Source organism: Papaver somniferum, unplaced genomic scaffold, assembly GCF_003573695.1.
Source record: "Papaver somniferum cultivar HN1 unplaced genomic scaffold, ASM357369v1 unplaced-scaffold_19, whole genome shotgun sequence".
Lineage (NCBI taxonomy): Eukaryota > Viridiplantae > Streptophyta > Magnoliopsida > Ranunculales > Papaveraceae > Papaver > Papaver somniferum.
The window spans coordinates 10,022,133-10,041,202 of NW_020628818.1; the positions used below are offsets into that span (position 1 = coordinate 10,022,133).

Below are 19,070 nucleotides of genomic sequence, written 5' to 3' on the forward strand. Positions count from 1 at the left end.
TGCATATATTCTCCATTTAATCCAAATATTCTCGGATATCAATAATAACGAAAATTTCCATTTTTAATCCCATGCATGCGTTAACTTTGATCCTACACGCTCCCAAATGTCTTCTCCACGCCTCAACACTCTTCCAACGCTAGTAGGACTCTTCCATGCATACAAGAACTCCATTTTTGCTCGTGTTACAATGCACGTGCTCTGTTTTGGGATCAAGGATCATCACGCGTTTTCCAGCCACTTCTGATCGAACCCACTGCCCATAATGTGTTCCTAATGCCATATCACATCTTCCTACCAAGTTTGAGCGATTGAATCTCCCTAAAACACCTTCATTTTGTTGATTGAAACTGTAACAGTTGAGGACTTCATTTCCCGCCAAAAAAAGTTTTTGAATTTAAAGAGATGAAGTGCCCCTAATCGTCTGTGGAGTGTAAATAGCAAATGCCCCACTGAGGTGCCCCTTAGTAATTGGGTTGCCCCTTAACCAAAATGAGAGTCCGAATAACAAATGTCCTCCTGGGATACCCCGCATAATTTTTCGAGCAGATCTTTCCAAAAATGTTTATTTCCTAAAAATACATAAAAACACAATATTAGTACAAAAATAGAGTTCAAACAATACGGACATTGAGGACAAATTAGACACAAAAATGTGTCTATCAAATACCCCCAAACTTATTATTTGCTAGTCCTCGAGCAAAACTAATAAAAAATAAATAAAACCGAGTTAATCTCGGGAGGGTTTACCAGAGGTGTGCCCACAAAACCATTACTCCAGACCCTAGCTTATCTATGCAGAACCTTGGAAGGCACTAAAGAATCTCCTTGGTTGGCATACTTATTGACTATAGGAGGAAGTACCCTGATGCGAAATTCCAATTGTTGTACACGAGTTTGCACTCAAGCATACTAAAATTCATATAAAGTGACAGAGCTCTACTCAGATAGTTGCACTATGGACATCATATTCGGAGTCAAACTAATCATATGGATACAAAAAGGAGATGGAAATAGAAAAATGTAGATGGTTTTGATGTTAACCAAATGATCGATGTTTCACATATCTGTCTGAAGGCCACCGCCAGAATGAACCTATCATAATGGACTGAGATACCGGTCTGACTAATATCAACACAACTGGCATATACAAGGGAACCAGTGGTCAATAACTTAAATCTAGATCAACAAACTGGCAAATACAAGGGAACCAGCAGTTGACTACACAGAACAATAACCATTTTTTTTAACTTAACGGCATGAATAGATATTTTTGATCCAAGCGCATGCTTCTTTTCAGCATATTACACGATAGTTCCCACGGGTCCTGCATTCCACGCTTGCTTAGGCGACGGAAACAGGGAGAACACACGCATATTGCTATCCAAGTGTTAATACTTATTCCGATTGGTCTAACTGGTCCGGTCTTTTTTTTTTTTTAGTAACTCAGTCACTCTAATTCACCCTAGCAGTGGTAACAACTTGAATCGTGTGCCCCACCTAATCACTTAGAGAAACATAGTTTAAAATGAAAAAATAAAATAAAAAAAAGAAATGAAAAGGACTCAACGAGATATGGTGCAACTATCATGTTATTTCTAACACCTGAGCTCTGTGCTTTTATGAATAGACTCTATAGATGTTTCCATCTAATCAGATTGGTTCCTCAACTCCTACAACCAAGATGCTTCCATCCACTTAGATTAGTTATTACCATCCTGAATACGCATAAATTTCTAGGCTATGGAGTTTATTTATTGCAACTAAAAGCTAACAAAAAGTTTCTTCCCCACCCTCAAACTTAAATCTAACATTGTCCTCGATGTTCTAAAGATAAAATTAAAAGCATGAACAAGGAGAAACTGTTACCAATGAAGCAAATGAGATAAGGAAAGATATTACCATGTCGCATGAATATTGGGTTACCTCCCAAGAAGTGCTAAGTTTAAAGTCTTCAGCCAGACTAAGCAAGGATTAGTCACCACATAGAATCATATAGTAGTAGCCGGAATAACTGTGGGTCATATGGATCAAAAAGTGTTACCCACAAGAAGAGGAAACTGCAACAGACCAAGAAGATACCGAACATACCCTTGCTTAAGACAACTACATCTAGTTGTGGTTCAGGTTCAGGCTCTATAAAAGGGTCTAAATAAAAGTTTTTCATCGGTTGGATTTCCTCAAAGCTAAGATCCGGTTCAGGTATTAGAGTCTGGAAAAACTCAACTAAGAACTTAGAAGCACATAACAACAACCTGAATAACCGGGGATCCTCTAAGTCAATCAGATTTGACTCACACAGCTGACCACAATGAAAGAGGTGGTCTTCCTTAAGAAAATGTGTCGACCCTAATATCCTAAAGTGATTAGGTTTAGTCTCAAAACTTAATAACCGACACATCTTAAAATCAAAAGTTCCCACAATTGGTTGAAAAGTTTTTGGTGAGAAAACAAAGTCAATCTTGGTATCACAGTCTGGGTTAACCACATCAACTAGAGGATGGGTTTCTAACAACTGAGCTTCTCTATGGACATCATTAGGTTTGGGAAAACATGTATGAAGATAATCTTGTAATATGGTTGAGGCATAAATGTCAAGTCCTACACGAGGGAACTTTCTAAGAGTTAAAGCACATGGAGAATGATAATCACCCCCAAACTTAGAGTTTTCTGTGTCTCTAGAAAGACTAGTCACAACTTCCCTAATTTCTAGGTCATCAGATTCCTGGAAATGGTCAATTGATTCTTCTAAGTCAGGTTCATCCTCACTCATCTCTACGAGTTCATCTTCTTCGTCTAAGACTATTGTTTCTAAATCGCTAGACTCGAAAAAATTATTCTCAAAATAAACTCGTTCCTCTAAATCATTATCGGCTTTGTAAACAGAAAATACTACATCGTCTAAAACGAGGGTATCTCTAGTCAAATCCTCGTCCTTTTGAATAGGTGAATAATTATTAAAATTATTTGGATTTGAACTAGAAATAATATTATCATTGTAAAGCTCAATTTGAGTAACCATTTCCTGATTACTATTCCTACATAAGTATGATTCTCCATCAAAACTATCCTCATCATAATAACATGAAAAAGATCGAACCTCATCAAAACAAGTAGTGTTACCAATTCTAACCTCGTCATCTTGATTATGCAAATAACTATCCTCATTTTTAAGGGTATTATTGGAAACACTATATTGGAAAGTAAGATTATTTCGAGCAAGTCTTTCGTTCGTCTCAGCCATCAGCTTGAGGGATTCCTCTATAGAAAGTTCACTCATTATTGTAGTTCTTTCGTCTATAATTACATTATTCATATCAGCTAACTTACGCGTCGACTCAGCTAACTCCCTGAGGGACTCTTCTAAAGGAGGAATAGGAACAAAGAGATCATAAAAAGGACTACTTTTCAATATTTTGATTGTATCCTCTAGATACGAAGAAGTAGTACTATAATCTTCTTGCTAGTAAGACTGATGCATGTGTGGATAGTAATTGGGCTCACCAGGGTATGACCCATATCCTTCCAAAGGATGGCGTTCCCAACCACTATTCCCAACATGGTCATAAAAAGGATGATGTCCATATTCAAATTCAGGTCGATAATCATTGTATTGGCTTCTATCATACCAGTTCGACATTCTTAATTGCAAGGGAATTCTACACAATCACAAACAAGGCTGACTCGACCAAATTAAACCTATAAAATCTAGCAAACAACAAGCATGATGGCTCCACTTAGATTTTTTTCTAGACCAGCTTCTATTCCTTCGAAAAGGAATTCGTTACAATTTGAGCACACCCCTATGGAATCAATCCGAGCTAATGTAAGTTGAATCGAGGTGAGGGAAACTCGGTGGAGCTTTGATACACAAGGCCTCACCGCTATCACAAGGCGGCGCAGTCACGCATTCAACTTACAGAAACCATCAAGAACTTTGAAGTATGCTTAAAAGAGTAACCAATATTTTTCGAAAGATTTTCCTACCAAGCTCGTTACCCTATCAGTCTCGTTCTAATCAGATTTTAAGCTTGGGTTCGCGTTAGGTTTCGTTTACCTAAGGCGGGCAAGAAGGGAGCGATAATGAAATCCGAACCCTTATCTTGTATTGGCCAGACCTTTCCCTTTACTAGGAATTTAAAAACAGTCCAAATTCGTCCTCAATCAATGAATCACCTTAAGGAATACAGTAACTCGCTTACAGGAGATTCGCGAGTGTTTCGATGGACTTACCTCCCGTACCAGACGGGGGATGAACCGTTGAAGTCGACTCGGGCCACGACTCCTATGTCATTTGCGAATCCGAGGGGCCGAGACGATATAGTAATCGTCGTCCTTCCCTGCACACAGTTTATATAATTTTTTTTTTAATAATACCCTTCCGTAGGGTTAAAAAAAGAATAAAGTCCAATTGTTTAAAGTCCAAAGTCCAAAATAAATAAATAAAAAATTACAGTTTTCCTCACACACTCTAAAAAAAAATTAAAAATTAAAAATTAAATCCTAAAATTGTCCTTTTTTCTTCTCTTTTCGCTTTTCGCTTTAGGCTTTTTCCTCTCCAAGTCCTTAGTGCTCCACTTCGAACCTGTAAATCAAAGAAAAAAAAAAGACAAAGTAAAAAGGAACAAATAATAAAAAAAAAATATAAACCTAAAAAAAAAATAAAAAAATAAATCCATATACAAGTCCGCGTCGGCGACGCCATTTTGTTGTTTGAAACTCTAACAATTGAGAACTTCATTTCCCGCCAAAAAAAAGTTTTTGAATTTAAAGAGATGAAGTGCCCCTAATCGTCTGTGGAGTGTAAATAGCAAATGCCCAACTGAGGTGCCCCTTAGTAATTGGGTTGCCCCTTAACCAAAATGAGGTCCGAATAACAAATGTCCTCCGGGGATACCCCGCATAATTTTTCGAGCAGATCTTTCCAAAAATGTTTATTTCCTAAAAATACATAAAAACACAATATTAGTACAAAAATAGAGTTCCAACAATACGGACATTGAGGACAAATTAGACACAAAAATGTGTCTATCAATGAGCTGCCAACTTTTGTGCATCACAATTTCTGAGGTTCACTATTTCTTCAATAAATTCTTCAATTACGTTTTCCCATAAATGGTTCCTTATTTCCGTGCAGCATTGATAACATCCTGCGCAGAAAAAATATAAGTCATGCAAATACATTCATCTTCGATTACGATAATTATTGCACCCCGATGTCGAAGTTGGGATGAGAAACCATATTACAAAAAACTAGCAAATGGTGAAATGTATAGAAGATGTAAGTAAAAATGATGAATTTTGTTTTAGATTATAAAAATGTGAGTGAGAGATGGTTAAATGCTGAAAAGGTATGATTTAAAAATTGAATATGTATAGAAAATTGATGTATAGTTGTTGGATGATAGAAAAATGAGTGATCGATTTTTAACTGAGCGACTAAGACTATGTTCCTGGCGATACAGACTTGATAGAGCGTGTAGTCTCTACTAAGCTATCGAGAGTCTACCACTCGATGAAGATTCCACCTCGATGGGAAAAATGACAAATTTGCCGCTTTGGCCATTTTGTTTGCCGTTTAGCCCCAATCCCAGATTAGCACCATAACTGGCAGCTCAGTTGCAAGGAAACCGACCTTAGATTGTTTTTTTATCTTTTTTTTTTCTATTTCCCTTTCCCTATATTGTTTTTTGGGAAATGTACAAAATAGTCCTGGTATTAAGACCCGATTCACAAAACCATCGTACTGTTACAAACTATTAACAATATGGTCACACTTCCGTTAAGAAATAGAGTTAAATAATGATTCACAGTTAAATATGTTAACCAAATTACCTATGTGTCCTTCCTACTTATCCCTCCGTACACAATTTTAAATTTTGCTTCATTGTAATTGTTTTGACGGTGGTGTTATTTGTTAGTGGTGGTGCCGCCACTTACACACTGATACACCGCATTCAGGATCGTTACACCACATTCAGGTTCGTTACACCGCATTCACCCAAAGGGTTCATCGCTTCCCCTATGAGGTTTAATGAAGATTCTTAAGCTTTCACCACCACCACCACCGCTTCATCACCACCACTTCAACTAATTAGTTAAATGAGAAGGGTATTTTGAAGGAGGTTATTTTAGGAAAACATAACATCGTTTTATTTAAAAGTGTTAAATCGGATGGAAATATGACAGTTTTGTGAAGGAATTACAAAAGTGTGACCATTTTGTGACTCAATTACAAAAAGTATGACCATTCTGTAAATGACCCTTGTTTTTTATCATAGTAAATATATTAGTGAAATTGGCTCTAGAGCTATTCTTCCATGGGTTATCATAGGTGACTTAAATATCACTACGCATACTCATGAAAGATCCACTTTCACTGTCCCGACTATTACTGAATTTCCTGAGATTCAAGCCATTTTAGACAATGCATACCTCTCTGACTTAGGTTATGTTGGTAATATGTGCAATTGGAACAATAGACATTCAGGCAATAACTGCATTTATGCTAGACTAGACAGGGCTCTGGTTAATTCATTATGGTACTTCCCCTGTGTACCATATTGATACTATTGGCAGTGACCATATACCTATTATCTCGGAGACCAATCTTATGTCTTACCAAGGTAATAAGCCCTATAGGTATTTCAAATGTTGGAGTAAAGATCCATCTGTTAGAGATGTCATTAATAATGCTTACTCTAAAGATGTTAGAGGCTCCTCCCATTCTAGTTAACTAATAGGCTGAGATTTGTCAAACATGAACTCAAACTATGGAATATCCAATACTTTGGAAATATTGATATTAAAGTTAGAACTCTTAATGCTAAACTCCATGATCTTAATAATCTCCCTTACTCTTCTAGCAATGTGGAACTGATTAAACAAGCAGAGTTTGACCTAAAACATTGGCAAAAAGTTCAAGAACACTTTTATGCTAAAAAATCTAAACAAGAATTCTACAAATCCTTTGACAGAAATACTGTTTTTTATCACAATTATGCTAATAGGAGGAAGCACTTTAATCACATTAGTGTTCTTAAACTGGACAATGGGCATTGGGTTAATGATAGAGCTAATCTTGAAACCCTTTTAGTTAATCATTTCAACTCTATATGGACTACTTAAAATCCATTTAGAAATCATGAAATTCTCAATTGTATAGGCCCTTGCATTTCTAGTAGTGGTAATTTTAATTTGATAAGACCAATAACTAAGCAAAAAATTATTGATACTATTAACCAAGTGACACCCTGGACTGCCCCAGGGCCTGATGGTTTTCCACCTGGGTTTTACAAAGAGAATATTTACCTCATAATAAAAGATGTCGGAAAACTGTCAATTGTTTCTTTGATTCCAAGCAACTTTTAGAGGAGATGAACCACACTTTTCTAACTTTGATCCTTAAAAATAATAATCCTTCTAGTACATTTGAGTTTAGACCCAGTTCTTTGTGCAATTCTAATTACAAAATCATTTCCAATATAATGATGAATAGAATGAAACCACATTAAGTAAAATGATTAGTCATTTTGAGGCAGCATATGTTCCTGGCAGGCATATCCATGATAATATCATTATTGCTCATGAACTTGTCCACACTATGAAAAGGAAAAGAAAAAAGATAAATGGGGTGTCATGGGCCTTAAACTTGTCATGTCTAAGGCCTTTGATATAGTATAATGGTGTTTCCTTAGAGACATTCTTAGAGATTTTGGTTTCTCAGACCACTGGTGTGATCTAGTTCATCAATGCATTAGTACCACTAGCATTTAGATTATGTTAAATGGTTCTCCATGCAAGTCTTACATACCAACAAGGGGTCTGAGGCATGGCGATCCCTTGTCTCCACACATGTTCATATTGGTAATGGAGTATTTTTCAAGATACCTCATTTCTGCTAAAAAAATCAACTCATTCATGATTTAAAAGTCACCAAAGAATCCCCGAGTATCGACCATATGCTTTTGCTGATGATTTCCTCATTTTTGCTGAAGTTTTTCATGTTGAAGCTGCTAATCTACTGAGTTTAATCAAGGATTTTAGTCTTGCTTCAGGTCAGGTAATTAACTTTCATAAATCAGGTTTTTTCTTTAGTAATAATGTTAATCCTGATCATGCAGTGTATCTTATAAAAGACCTATAAGTAAAGAAAATTGCTTTAGATGAGAAATACGTAGGTATTCCTCTTTTTATTTCTAGGTCTAGAACAAATTCTTTTCACCATCTAAGTGAGCATTTTGATAAAAGAGTGGCCAAATGAAAAGGAAAACATTTTAATCAGGCAGGTAGTCTATTATGGTTCAAAATGTTTTAAAAACATCACCTATTTATCATATGAACACTCCAGATACTATTATCAACAATATGGAGTCCTCTCAAAAGGACTTCTGGTGGCATAAGTCTAGTCCATGGGGTATCTACTTAAAGGGTTGGCCAAATATCCGTATTCATAAATCTTAGGGAGGTTTAGGATTTATAAATCTTAAATTTGTCAATCTATCTCTTTTAACTAAAAAAACTTGGAATTTGATTCATAAACATGATGATCTATGGGTAGCTAGATGTAAGTACTTTAAAAATTGCAGCCCTTTACATTGTATTAAGAAAGCTGATTACTCTTGGACTTGGAGGAGCATAAGTCGTGGTCTAGAGGTAATCCTTCATAACTACTTACGGCAAGTCAAGAATAGAGACAATATCCTTGGCTTTAGAGATAAATGGACTCCGAGTTCTAGTGAACCCAAGTTTGTAGCCAGTCCTAATCCTAATCTCATTGTTTCAGTCTTTATTGATAGAGACACTAAATCTTGGAAATCTGAGATGGTTAGAGATTTTTTCACACCACAAAATGCCAACAATATTTTGAACTCTAGGATTCCTTTCTCAGGGTGTGATAAACTTATACGGACAAATACTATGAATGGCATGTTTTCGGTTAAGTCTGCTTCCAAACTTATTTCTGGTCAAAACACTAATATCAATAATCCTCAAAGAAACAATCCTCTATATAAATCCCTATTGCAAAAAGTACATATTTTTGCATGGAAGTGTCATGAGAATATTCTCCTAGCTAAATCCATTATTCACAGGTCTACTAATGATCATGATTCCTCCTGTGCTATGTGTAATTCAAGTCCTATTGAAATACTTGAGCATATTATTATGCACCGTGCTTTTTCAAAAACTGTTTGGTCCCTAACTCCTTTTGCAGATCTCATTGAGCAGTATAATATCTTAAATATCACCATCCAAGGTTGGATATCAAGTGGATTACAGATGATAATTTGAAAAAAAAAGGCAGGTGCTGTCTTTTCAATTGCCTGGAGCATATGGAAAGACAGATGCTCTTGCATCTTCCTGGGGAAAACACTAAATCATCATGTCACATCAAGACATGCACTTAAACTAGTTAATGACACAGATTTGTATTTGAGTAATACAAACTCTCAGGAATCTAATAATCCAGTACCTGTAACAGAAAATAGTCTCAATACAGTCATTAGTTCATTACCAAATGATTGTTGCATACTTTTTAACGATGCTGCTTTTGATAAAAATTCAAATTATCTGGAACTGGTCTAGTTATGCATCACACTACAGGTTCATTCCTTGGATGAAAACTTAAATCAAGGTCTGTGAGGAATTCAGAGGAAGCTGAAAGTCTTGCTTTTATGGAAGCTGTTTTCTAGGCAAAGACGAAACGAATGGAGAAAGTTTGTTTCATCAGTGATGCTAAACTAATCATTGATTCTCTTAATAGCAATAATAACCAACTACCTTGGTATAATAATTCAGTCTTAGAAGATCATTCACTGGTTTAATTTTATCGAATTTGAATTTTTACGTAGGAATCACATTGTACTTGCTGATCAGGCTGCAAAATTCAATAAAAAGTCTAGAACCTCATAAGAATGAATGGAAAATATCCTTGGATTTCTCGGTTCTACTTTGTGTAATCTTATTTTTCTCAATAAAATTCTTTTTCATAACAAAAAAATTTAAGATTGTTTTTGTATCTCTTTTTTTCTTTTTAACTTATTTCCCTGGACCTGGATGGTTGAAGGGTGCATTTTCCATTACTGGTCCAATGCGGTCCAAAGATTGACTTTTGCTCGTTCGATCGTGTGCCTTTATTGATCGGGTAATACTAACCACCGGTTCATAAAACTCACCACATGAGCCGCCTCCATGACAAAACCCTAAAATTCGACTATAAATCTAAAGGATGAAACCAAACTAAAAGATTTTAGAGAGGCGAAGAGGTAGAGAGAAGAAAAAATGCAGATCTTCGTGAAAACCCTAACTGGGAAAACCATCACCCTTGAGGTTGAGAGCAGTGATACCATCGATAATGTCAAGGCTAAGATCCAAGATAAGGAAGGAATTCCTCCAGATCAGCAGAGATTGATCTTCGCTGGAAAACAACTTGAAGATGGCCGTACCTTGGCTGATTACAACATCCAGAAGGGTAAGTTCTTAGGTTTCACTTGTTTTTTGTTTTGATTTTCATTGTGTTATGTATTTTGATGAGTTATTTATGGGGTTTTGGAATGATTTTGTTGGCAGAATCTACACTTCATTTGGTTTTGAGGCTTCGTGGAGGTATTATTGAGCCTTCTTTGATGGCTTTGGCTAGGAAATACAATCAAGATAAGATGATTTGCAGGAAGTAAGTTGGCTACTGTTTTTATATTTACTATCAATTGATTTTTATTTGATTTATTTTCAGTAGTTTTATCACTTAGAGGTATTGTGTGTACAGATTTATGTCATGTTGTGTGCTTTTTCGTTCATGTGTGTGTGGGTAGTTGGAGACTAAAGGTTACTCAGCAAGTGTATGGATCTATGAATTTTTCTGTTGTGTTGGTCAAAAATTTAGTATGAAGGATTTCCTCTGGTTCATAAGAATCATTGATAGTTTGCCTGCATTTTAGTAGTAATAACGAGACTTTTTTTGTGTTGTCCCATAGATAGTTTTTGTTAGTTAGAAAATTGTACTTCTTTAGTATTGTATTTCTCTGTATTGTATCTCTCTGTATGGAAGAGCCTAATCCTTTGGAATTTTTGTCGTGTTGGACCTCATAATTTGGCCTAAGAATCATTTTGTTCTGGTGATTTTTTATTTCATCGATTTAAGTTTTACTGTTTTTTTCTTCCCTTTTTTGATTTATTTTAAAGAATCTTCTTTTGAAGATAAGTGTTGTGATGATGAAAGTTCTGGATCCGACTAAATTATATGAATGGATAAATAACCTCCTACTCATTCTGAACGCTATCTATCTCTACAATGAAGATTCACAATGCACTTGTTATTTGTGTGAGGAAGCAAGTGTAGGACTGCATTTGAGTAGTACTTAGGCTTGTATCATGCTATCCCATTGATGGTTCTTGTTAGTTAGAAACTAGACACTATATTTCTTTGGAACATGAATCCTAGTTTTATTGTCCTAAGAGCTTTTTGTTCTGGTGATTCTTATTTTTTTTAATTAAGCAGGTTTGTTTTTTCTGTTTTGATTCATCTTTAAGAAACATCTTATGAATTGAGATTGAAGTGTTGTGATGATGAAAGTATTTTAAGCCGACTAAATTATATGAATGGATAAATAACCTCCTACTCATTCTGAACGCTATCTATTTCTACTAAGAAGATTCACAATTTTTTCCCACTTCTGCACTTAATAGTTCTTTTTTTTTTTTTTTTTTGATTCATCTTAAAGAATCTTCTTATGAATTGAGATTGAAGCGTCGTGATGATGAAAATTATTTTAATCCGACTAAATTATATGAATGGATAAATAACCTCCTACTCATTCTGAACGCTATCTCGACAATGAAGATTCACAATTTTCCCACTTCTGCACTTGTAGTTCATATGAGGAAGCAAGTGTACCACTGCATTTGAGTAGTACCTAGGCTTGTACTATCCATTGACGGTTCTTGTTAGTTAGAAACTTTACTTCTTTGCACTGTATTTCTTGGTATGAAAGAGGTTAAACTTGTGGAACTTGGGTCTCTAGTTTTATAAATTGGCCTAAAAAATCTTTCTATGATGGTGATTATTTTTTTTAATTTAATCAGATTTGTTTTTCTCTGTTCTTTTCTTTTTTGATTTATCTTTAAGAATCTTGTTATGAATTGAAGCGTTGTGATGATGAAAAGTATTTTAATCCGACTAAATTATATTAATGGATAAATAACCTCCTACTCATTCTGAATGCTATCTATCTTTACAATGAAGATTCACAATTTCCCCACATCTGGTAGATTTAGCAATTTCATCTTCTGTGTTGGAAAATATGGTCGTCTTGATTTTTGATTTGGTTACATTGTCATGGATTTATTTATGTTATAATTTATTCAGCTGTGCTACTTTCCTATGGTTGTCTAACCTAACTGTACTGCCTGTAGATGCTATGCCCGCCTTCATCCAAGAGCCGTGAACTGTAGAAAGAAGAAGTGTGGTCACAGCAACCAGGTAATTTAGTTGTTTATGATGAAAGTTAAGGTTACATATTTGGTTTGCCTGGACATGGGACTATTTATTGAATCTGTTTATTTCTTTTTCATTGCAGTTGAGGCCCAAGAAGAAGATCAAATGAGCACTGGTGTTGCAAGCTGTTGTGGGAGGTGGTAGAAGTGCATTTTGTGTTGTCTCAAATCTCCTAATTTTGTTTAGTTTTGGAACCTGACTCCACTGTTATCTTCAGTTGACTATGTTCTTCCCGTATATGACAATTCACCTATAAAATTTTGTTTGAAGTAATATGTTTGAATTTCTTAAGTCATAGCTTTTGATAAGTTTTTGGTTTATCTCATTTTGAATCCTAAATGTTTGCAAATTAGCAAACGAATTGCCTGACAGGGATTTCCTGCTAAGCTGACAAATTTTGCGGCTTTACATTTTTTATCGCTTGCCGTTGACCGATTTGCTAAGAATCTATTGGAAATGGGCATGTGTAGGAATGTGTACCCATAGGGACCATAACCAGAGCCAGTGTGAGTAGGTGTAGCTATGACTATGAGACCGCGTGGTCGCTGGCCACAGAAGTTGTCAGTCAAGTAGGTCTTAATGTCATGTGTCTGCGACACCGGCGGAGGGAGAAAATTTTAGAAATGATTGAAGTCATTGCTTCAAAAAACTAATTGCAAAAGGCAAATAAGACGTGTCCTTGCTAGGAAACATCATTCTTACCTGTAAAAGTACAAAAACACAAACCAAAATCGAACTTCTAGTTGTTGGTGATAAACTTCCTTCAATTCCAAATCAAGTTTCTTAATCGAAAAATTCCATTGTCCGCAGTACTAATAATTGTTTACCTGCCTTATTCTCTTGAATCCTCAGTCCATACAACCGCATGGAGCAAATAATACAGGAACGACAGACTAACCTAAAAAAATCTCTAACAGCCGGCTGGCGTTCTCGTGCTATAAATACAACTGATCAACGTTCAAGCAAAAACCATCATTTCCATACAACTCTTTACTAGCATTCCCTGAATACCTATCAACCATGGCTTCAACTTTTGTTATGTATGTCATGATCTCCTTAGTTCTTGGCTTTCTCAGCTCTCCAATAGCCCAAGCAGGCGATCCAGATATCATCACTGATTTTATAATCCCGGCAAATGCAACCCTTATGGGTCATCATTCACGTTCACCGGGATACAAAATTTGTATGCAACTGATCCCCCACCAACCTTCAGGGTGATAAAAATTGGCATGAAAGAATTCCCTGCCTTGAATGGACAAAGTGTTTCCATGGCTATTCTTTGATTACCCTGCCGGTTCAGTTAACCCTCCACACACCCACCCTCGCTCTGCCGAGCTCCTTTTTGTCGTTGAAGGTAGCCTCGATGTAGGTTTCATTGACACCACTAACATGCTTTTTACCCAAACACTCCAACCTGGAGACATGTTTATTTTTCCCAAAGGTCTTGTTAATTTCCAAAACAACAAGAATGCCACAGAACCAGCCGCACCTATTTCTGCATTCGGTAGTGCAAATGCTGGAACAGTGTGATGAAACTTAGCTTATATAAAGACAACTCTCTTTATTGATGTTTAGAAAATCTCTCAAAACTAAACACAAGCTCTAATCTTGCTCATATGATCAACCACAACTTTGGTGATCATATACATATAGAACTATGAATTCCTTTTCCTAGTCCTATTACCTTATTACATGTCTTTCCTTTTCTTAGAACTAAATGACTTCTAATTCCCTTAGGATTACATCAATTTCCTAATCTTGTCCTAACCAGCTTGTTAGTGACTTCTATGTTGAAGTTAATCCAACATTCTGCCCTTTAAGCTTCAACTGTGCTTGTGAAAAATCTTGTACTCCTATTAATTTCCTCATTTCTTCAAACTTGATCCGAGCTAATGCCTTTGTCAATATATCTGCTTTCTGCTCAGTTCCTGGTATGTGTTCAACGTTGATGATCTCCTTCTCGATACATTCTCGTATGAAATGATACCTTTTGTGAATGTGTTTCGTCTTCCCATGAAACACTGGATTTTTAGTGAGTACAATTGTAGACTTATTATCAATCTTGATGAGAACTTTTTCAGGTTCTCTTCCTTTGATTTCACCCAATAATTCTTGAAGCCATATTGATTGTTTAGCTGCTTCTGTTGCGGCCATAAACTCAGCTTCACAGGATGAGAGGGCTACAGTGTCTTTCATCTTCACTCTTTCAAATTCAGACATTAAGGTTTGCAGACGGGCTTCTTTAACTCGATCAGCTCCGAGATTACGTGCCTTTATTGCATCCCAAATTTTCTTTGAAGTTTCCTGTTCACCAACTTGTAGAACAAGACATTCTGGTATTGCTTGAAAGAGTAATACAATGGCAACATTGTTTTTGTTTGGGTCCAATGTACCAGGATCAATTGTTTCCCAAACTTTGTAGATTTTCATCAGTACCTTCATTCTCATGGCCTATACTGTGTAGTTTGTGGCGTTGAGGATTGGAACTTGTATTGATGGTGGCGTGAACTCCTTTGCACGCATGGTGGTGCTCTCGTCTCCCATGGCTCGGTGTTGACGAGTTTTGAATCGTATGATCTTAGTTTTATCAAAACCTCAAAGCTCTGATACCAATTAATGGCAACTGCAAGATGAAACTTAGCTTATATAAAGACAACTCTCTTTATTGATGTTTAGAAAATCTCTCAAAACTAAACACAAGCTCTTATCTTGCTCATATAATCAACCACAACTTTGGTGATCATATATATATAGAACTATGAATTCCTTTTCCTAGTCCTATTACCTTATTACATGTCTTTCCTTTTCTTAGAACTAGATGACTTCTAATTCCCTTAGGATTACATCAATTTCCTAATCTTGTCCTAACCAGCTTGTTAGTGACTTCTATGTTGAAGTTAATCTAACACAATGTTAGTTCCTATGAGTGTGTTCGCCACAGGTATCGATGATGCAATTCTTGCTGAGTCGTTCAAGACAGATGTTACTACCATTCAAAAGATTAAAGCTGGTCTTGCACCCAATCCCAAAGCTTAAACGTCTCCTTTCAATGATCTAGGACATTGTGTGTCACTACGTCCCGTTCATGTGTGCTGTTCAATTTCCTTTAGCGCAATAAGTTTGAGTGTACCCATTTTAATTACTTTGTCATTGGATTTGTCTCTTGTTTTACTATGAAATAAATTATGAATTTTCAATCAATATTCATCTGGTTTGGTTGGTATTGTGCGTTTTTCCTGCAACATGTCTCGAAATTTTCCTACCAAAACAATCGTATAAGTACACCAAACAACTCATTAGAATGTGCTTCAAGATTTTTGATACTGGAACAATGCATGTTTTGTGCAATGAGGCAAGAAAATTAGATCAAATGTAAAGTTAGTCATTTGTACTCTCTTGTTCCATATTTCGGTTCATGCATATATTGAGGAAATTCAAGTTCTTGTACATCTGTCATTTTGAGATTTACTATGTCAGTTAGGTTGCTAAATTCTGACCAATAGAAGAAAGAAGAATATACGTTAAACGTACTCACATTTGCTTTCTTCTTTTCCTAGATCCCTAATTAAGCAAGAAATGACTTTTCTTGCTTTCTTTTCAAGACAACTTCCTGTTTTCTTTTACACCATAACATCAAGATTATCACAGCAGGGAAAATTTTCAGGCCATGTTTGAGCTAGCACAACAATGTTCTTCTGTGGACGGAGACATGTAAATTATCGCGGTAGAATGGAAGTCCATAGTTCAGCAACAACATAAGGCCAGAGTACAAATGTCTATCAAGCAAATACATGTTAATTCGACGTACATTTTTCTTTGATTCTTTATGCTTAACCATCATTCTGTCGATTCATGTAAGTTAAGTTTCCTTGCGTTGGCTACAAATCAACAACTTTACTATATTGAATATAATGATCGGAATCCTAAGACACCCGTTATTAAAATTATAAGGATGAATTTAAAAACTCCATTTAGGAATAGTGATACTTTTATCGGTTCTATTAATGGTTTGATCTGTCTTCATTGTTGGAAAAATGGTTTTTGCATTTGCAACCCCATGACAAAAGAGTACGTTATTCTTCCCGAACCTACGACGGATTAGGCTTTGGATTTGGTTACCTTCCTTCAACCAATGAGTACAAAGTTGTCGCATTGTGTAAGTTAAGCACTATAGAGGTTATGGTTATGGTATACACTCTTGGTAGTGGCAACAATGGATGGAGAGGTGTTGGAAGGTTTATTTATGTAGGTCAGTGTGGTATTCACCAACGACTAGGTGTCTTTGTGAATGGAGCTCTTTATTGGGTGCACGATTAAAAGGAGATTTTTGTCTTCTATTTTGCTAAGGAAAGATTTTTTGTACAACCTCCACCACCTGCTTCGCCACAAGGAGGTTATCGGAAGGCTGATAAAATAGGGGTTTTAGGTGGGTTTTTGTTTCAGAGATATTCCGATTCAGACGACGCACCAGCATCCCATGACATATGGCTATATAAAAAGAAGAATGATGATTATAACATGAAACAGCAAGATTGGACCAAAGAGTTTAAACTTCCTGCGGAAGAAATCTTAGACTTTACGAAGAGTGGGGGGATTTTAACTTACAGTTCTAACAATCCCAACCTTTATGATCCAAAAACATCAACCTCGAAAACGCTTGCATTTTTCAGGGAAGGCTTTCGTCGAGTATTCCCTCACAGGAACACTCTACTTTCGTTGGAAGAATTAGGAGAAGAAGATACAGAAATAATGAAGTCAGGGTAGATTACGTAGTGTTAGACTGTTTTATATCATGCGATTGGTTTTTATTTACCGTGTCATTTATCTTCATATCACTTTGTTCTTTCTCTCTGAATTACATACAACTAAATAAGAATTTTGCCAAGTAAAATGTTTGATTTTCTAAAGTTTTAGTTTTAGCAATTGAGAACGACAGTTACGTGTCTTCTTTCATTATATGGATGGCCAATGTACGCATATACAAAAAGTCTACCTGGTATGTCATAAAAAATCAAACAAAAACCTTGAAAATGACTTGTAGGAGTCCAGAGCTGTTTCGGCTTAATATAACCATCATCGTTATTATCATTGCAGCTACCATTACTAATCTTGTCCACTGTGCGTACAGATATTTGTTACCTGCCTGATTCTCTTGAATTCTCAGTCCAAACAACTGCATGGAACAAAAAAACAGGAATGATAGACAAACCTAGCTAAAGAGCTTTATCCATAGCCGGCCAATGTTTTTGCACTATAAAGGCCGAAATTTAGTGCTCCAGTGAAAACCACCATTTCAATACAACTTGTAACTATCATTCATTCCTTGAATATCAATCAACTATGGCTTCAACTTTTTTTATGTATGTCATGATCTGTTTAGTTTTTGGCTTTCTCAGATCTCCGATAGCTCACGCAGGTGATCCTGATATCATCACTGATTTTGTTATCCCCGTAAATGCAACCCTTGATGGGTCATCGTTCACATTCACTGGAATACGGAATTTGTATGCATCTGATCCTCCACCCACCTTCAGGGTGACAAAAATTGGCATGAAAGAATTCCCTGCCTTGAATGGGCAAAGTGTTTCCATGGCTATTCTTGATTACCCTGCCGGTTCAGTTAACCCTCCTCACACCCATCCTCGCTCTGCCGAGCTCCTTTTTGTCGTTGATGGTATCCTTGATGTAGGTTTCATTGACACCACTAACATGCTCTTTACCCAAACGCTTCAAAGTGGAGACATGTTTATTTTTCCTAAAGGACTTGTTCATTTTCAATACAACAAGAATGCCACAGAACCAGCCACTGCTGTTTCTGCATTTGGTAGTGCAAATGCTGGAACAGTGTCAGTTCCCATGAGTGTGGTCGCCACAGGTATCGATGATGCAATTCTTGCTGAGTCGTTCAAGACAGACGTTGCTACCATTCAAAAGATCAAAGCTGGTCTTGCACCCAATCCCAAAGCTTAAACCTCTCCTTTCGATGATATGGACATTATGCATGTCACTGTGTCCCGGTCATGTGTGCTATTCACTTTCTTCAACGCAATAAGTTCGAGTGTCAACCCAATCTACTTTATCATTGGATTTTTATCTTGTTTTACTATGAAATATATTCTGAAATTTCAATTAAAATTCTTCCGGTTTGGTCTTGCAAGTTTTTCCTCTTGGCCTGCAACATGCAAGATGTGAAATATGCGGCGGTGAGTGCATCTTGAAATTTTTACACCAATACAATCAAATAAGTACACAAAACAACTAATCATGAAAACTTTGGGGATAACTAAGAAACCAAATTTAACGTTGTCATTAAAATGTGCGTCTATAGTTTTGATACCGGGACAACGCATGTTTTGTGCAATGAGGCAAGAAAATAAGATCAAATGTAAAGCTAGTCAGTTATACTCTAGTGATTTCCTATTTTAGGAAACACTGAATTTCTTGAACTCCAAGTAAAAGAGTCGAATAGATTAGTACTCCGCCATTTTTAAACCCTAAACCCTGCTTTCCTAAAAAAAGAAAAGAAGGTATTGATGGATAACAATCTCCCAGGAGAGATCATATTTGATATCTTAAC

At 36.2% G+C, this 19,070-nt stretch overlaps 2 protein-coding genes, 4 non-coding genes and 1 pseudogene across 6 annotated transcripts; all 7 read left to right on the forward strand.

The window, feature by feature from the left end:
* Positions 1-10,228: 10,228 nt before the first annotated feature.
* Positions 10,229-12,812, forward strand: LOC113338281 (ubiquitin-60S ribosomal protein L40). The gene is made up of 4 exons (XM_026583724.1): positions 10,229-10,471; positions 10,570-10,672; positions 12,412-12,478; positions 12,576-12,812. The coding sequence occupies exons 1-4, from the start codon at positions 10,282-10,284 to the stop codon at positions 12,600-12,602; spliced, it is 387 nt and encodes a 128-aa protein (XP_026439509.1). The 5' UTR covers positions 10,229-10,281; the 3' UTR covers positions 12,603-12,812.
* Positions 11,201-11,272, forward strand: LOC113339132. The gene has a single exon (XR_003354963.1). It is a non-coding gene; the product is annotated as a small nucleolar RNA Z105 (small nucleolar RNA).
* On the forward strand, positions 11,555-11,627 carry LOC113339133. The gene has a single exon (XR_003354964.1). It is a non-coding gene; the product is annotated as a small nucleolar RNA Z105 (small nucleolar RNA).
* LOC113339131 lies at positions 11,746-11,819 on the forward strand. Its single transcript, XR_003354962.1, has one exon. It is a non-coding gene; the product is annotated as a small nucleolar RNA Z105 (small nucleolar RNA).
* Positions 12,144-12,217, forward strand: LOC113339134. Its single transcript, XR_003354965.1, has one exon. It is a non-coding gene; the product is annotated as a small nucleolar RNA Z105 (small nucleolar RNA).
* A 701-nt stretch (positions 12,813-13,513) lies between the features above and the next one.
* Positions 13,514-15,529, forward strand: LOC113338501 (annotated as a pseudogene).
* A 1,143-nt stretch (positions 15,530-16,672) lies between these two features.
* Positions 16,673-18,463, forward strand: LOC113338502 (germin-like protein 9-3). The gene is made up of 3 exons (XM_026583911.1): positions 16,673-16,738; positions 16,841-17,253; positions 17,773-18,463. Exons 1-3 carry the CDS (start codon positions 16,673-16,675, stop codon positions 18,461-18,463), a joined length of 1,170 nt encoding a protein of 389 aa, XP_026439696.1.
* Positions 18,464-19,070: the final 607 nt, after the last annotated feature.

Excerpts from the sequence above, each read along its gene's own strand:
- LOC113338281 (XM_026583724.1), top strand. The coding sequence starts at position 10,282 with ATGCAGATCTTCGTGAAAACCCTAACTGGGAAAACCATCACCCTTGAG. Across the intron at positions 10,673-12,411 it reads GATAAGATGATTTGCAGGAA|ATGCTATGCCCGCCTTCATC; the intron begins GTAAGTTGGCTA and ends TACTGCCTGTAG. Across the intron at positions 12,479-12,575 it reads AGTGTGGTCACAGCAACCAG|TTGAGGCCCAAGAAGAAGAT; the intron begins GTAATTTAGTTG and ends TTTTCATTGCAG.
- LOC113338502 (XM_026583911.1), top strand. The coding sequence starts at position 16,673 with ATGGTTATGGTATACACTCTTGGTAGTGGCAACAATGGATGGAGAGGT. Across the intron at positions 16,739-16,840 it reads GTGTTGGAAGGTTTATTTAT|GAAAGATTTTTTGTACAACC; the intron begins GTAGGTCAGTGT and ends TATTTTGCTAAG. Across the intron at positions 17,254-17,772 it reads ACAGAAATAATGAAGTCAGG|TGAAAACCACCATTTCAATA; the intron begins GTAGATTACGTA and ends TTAGTGCTCCAG.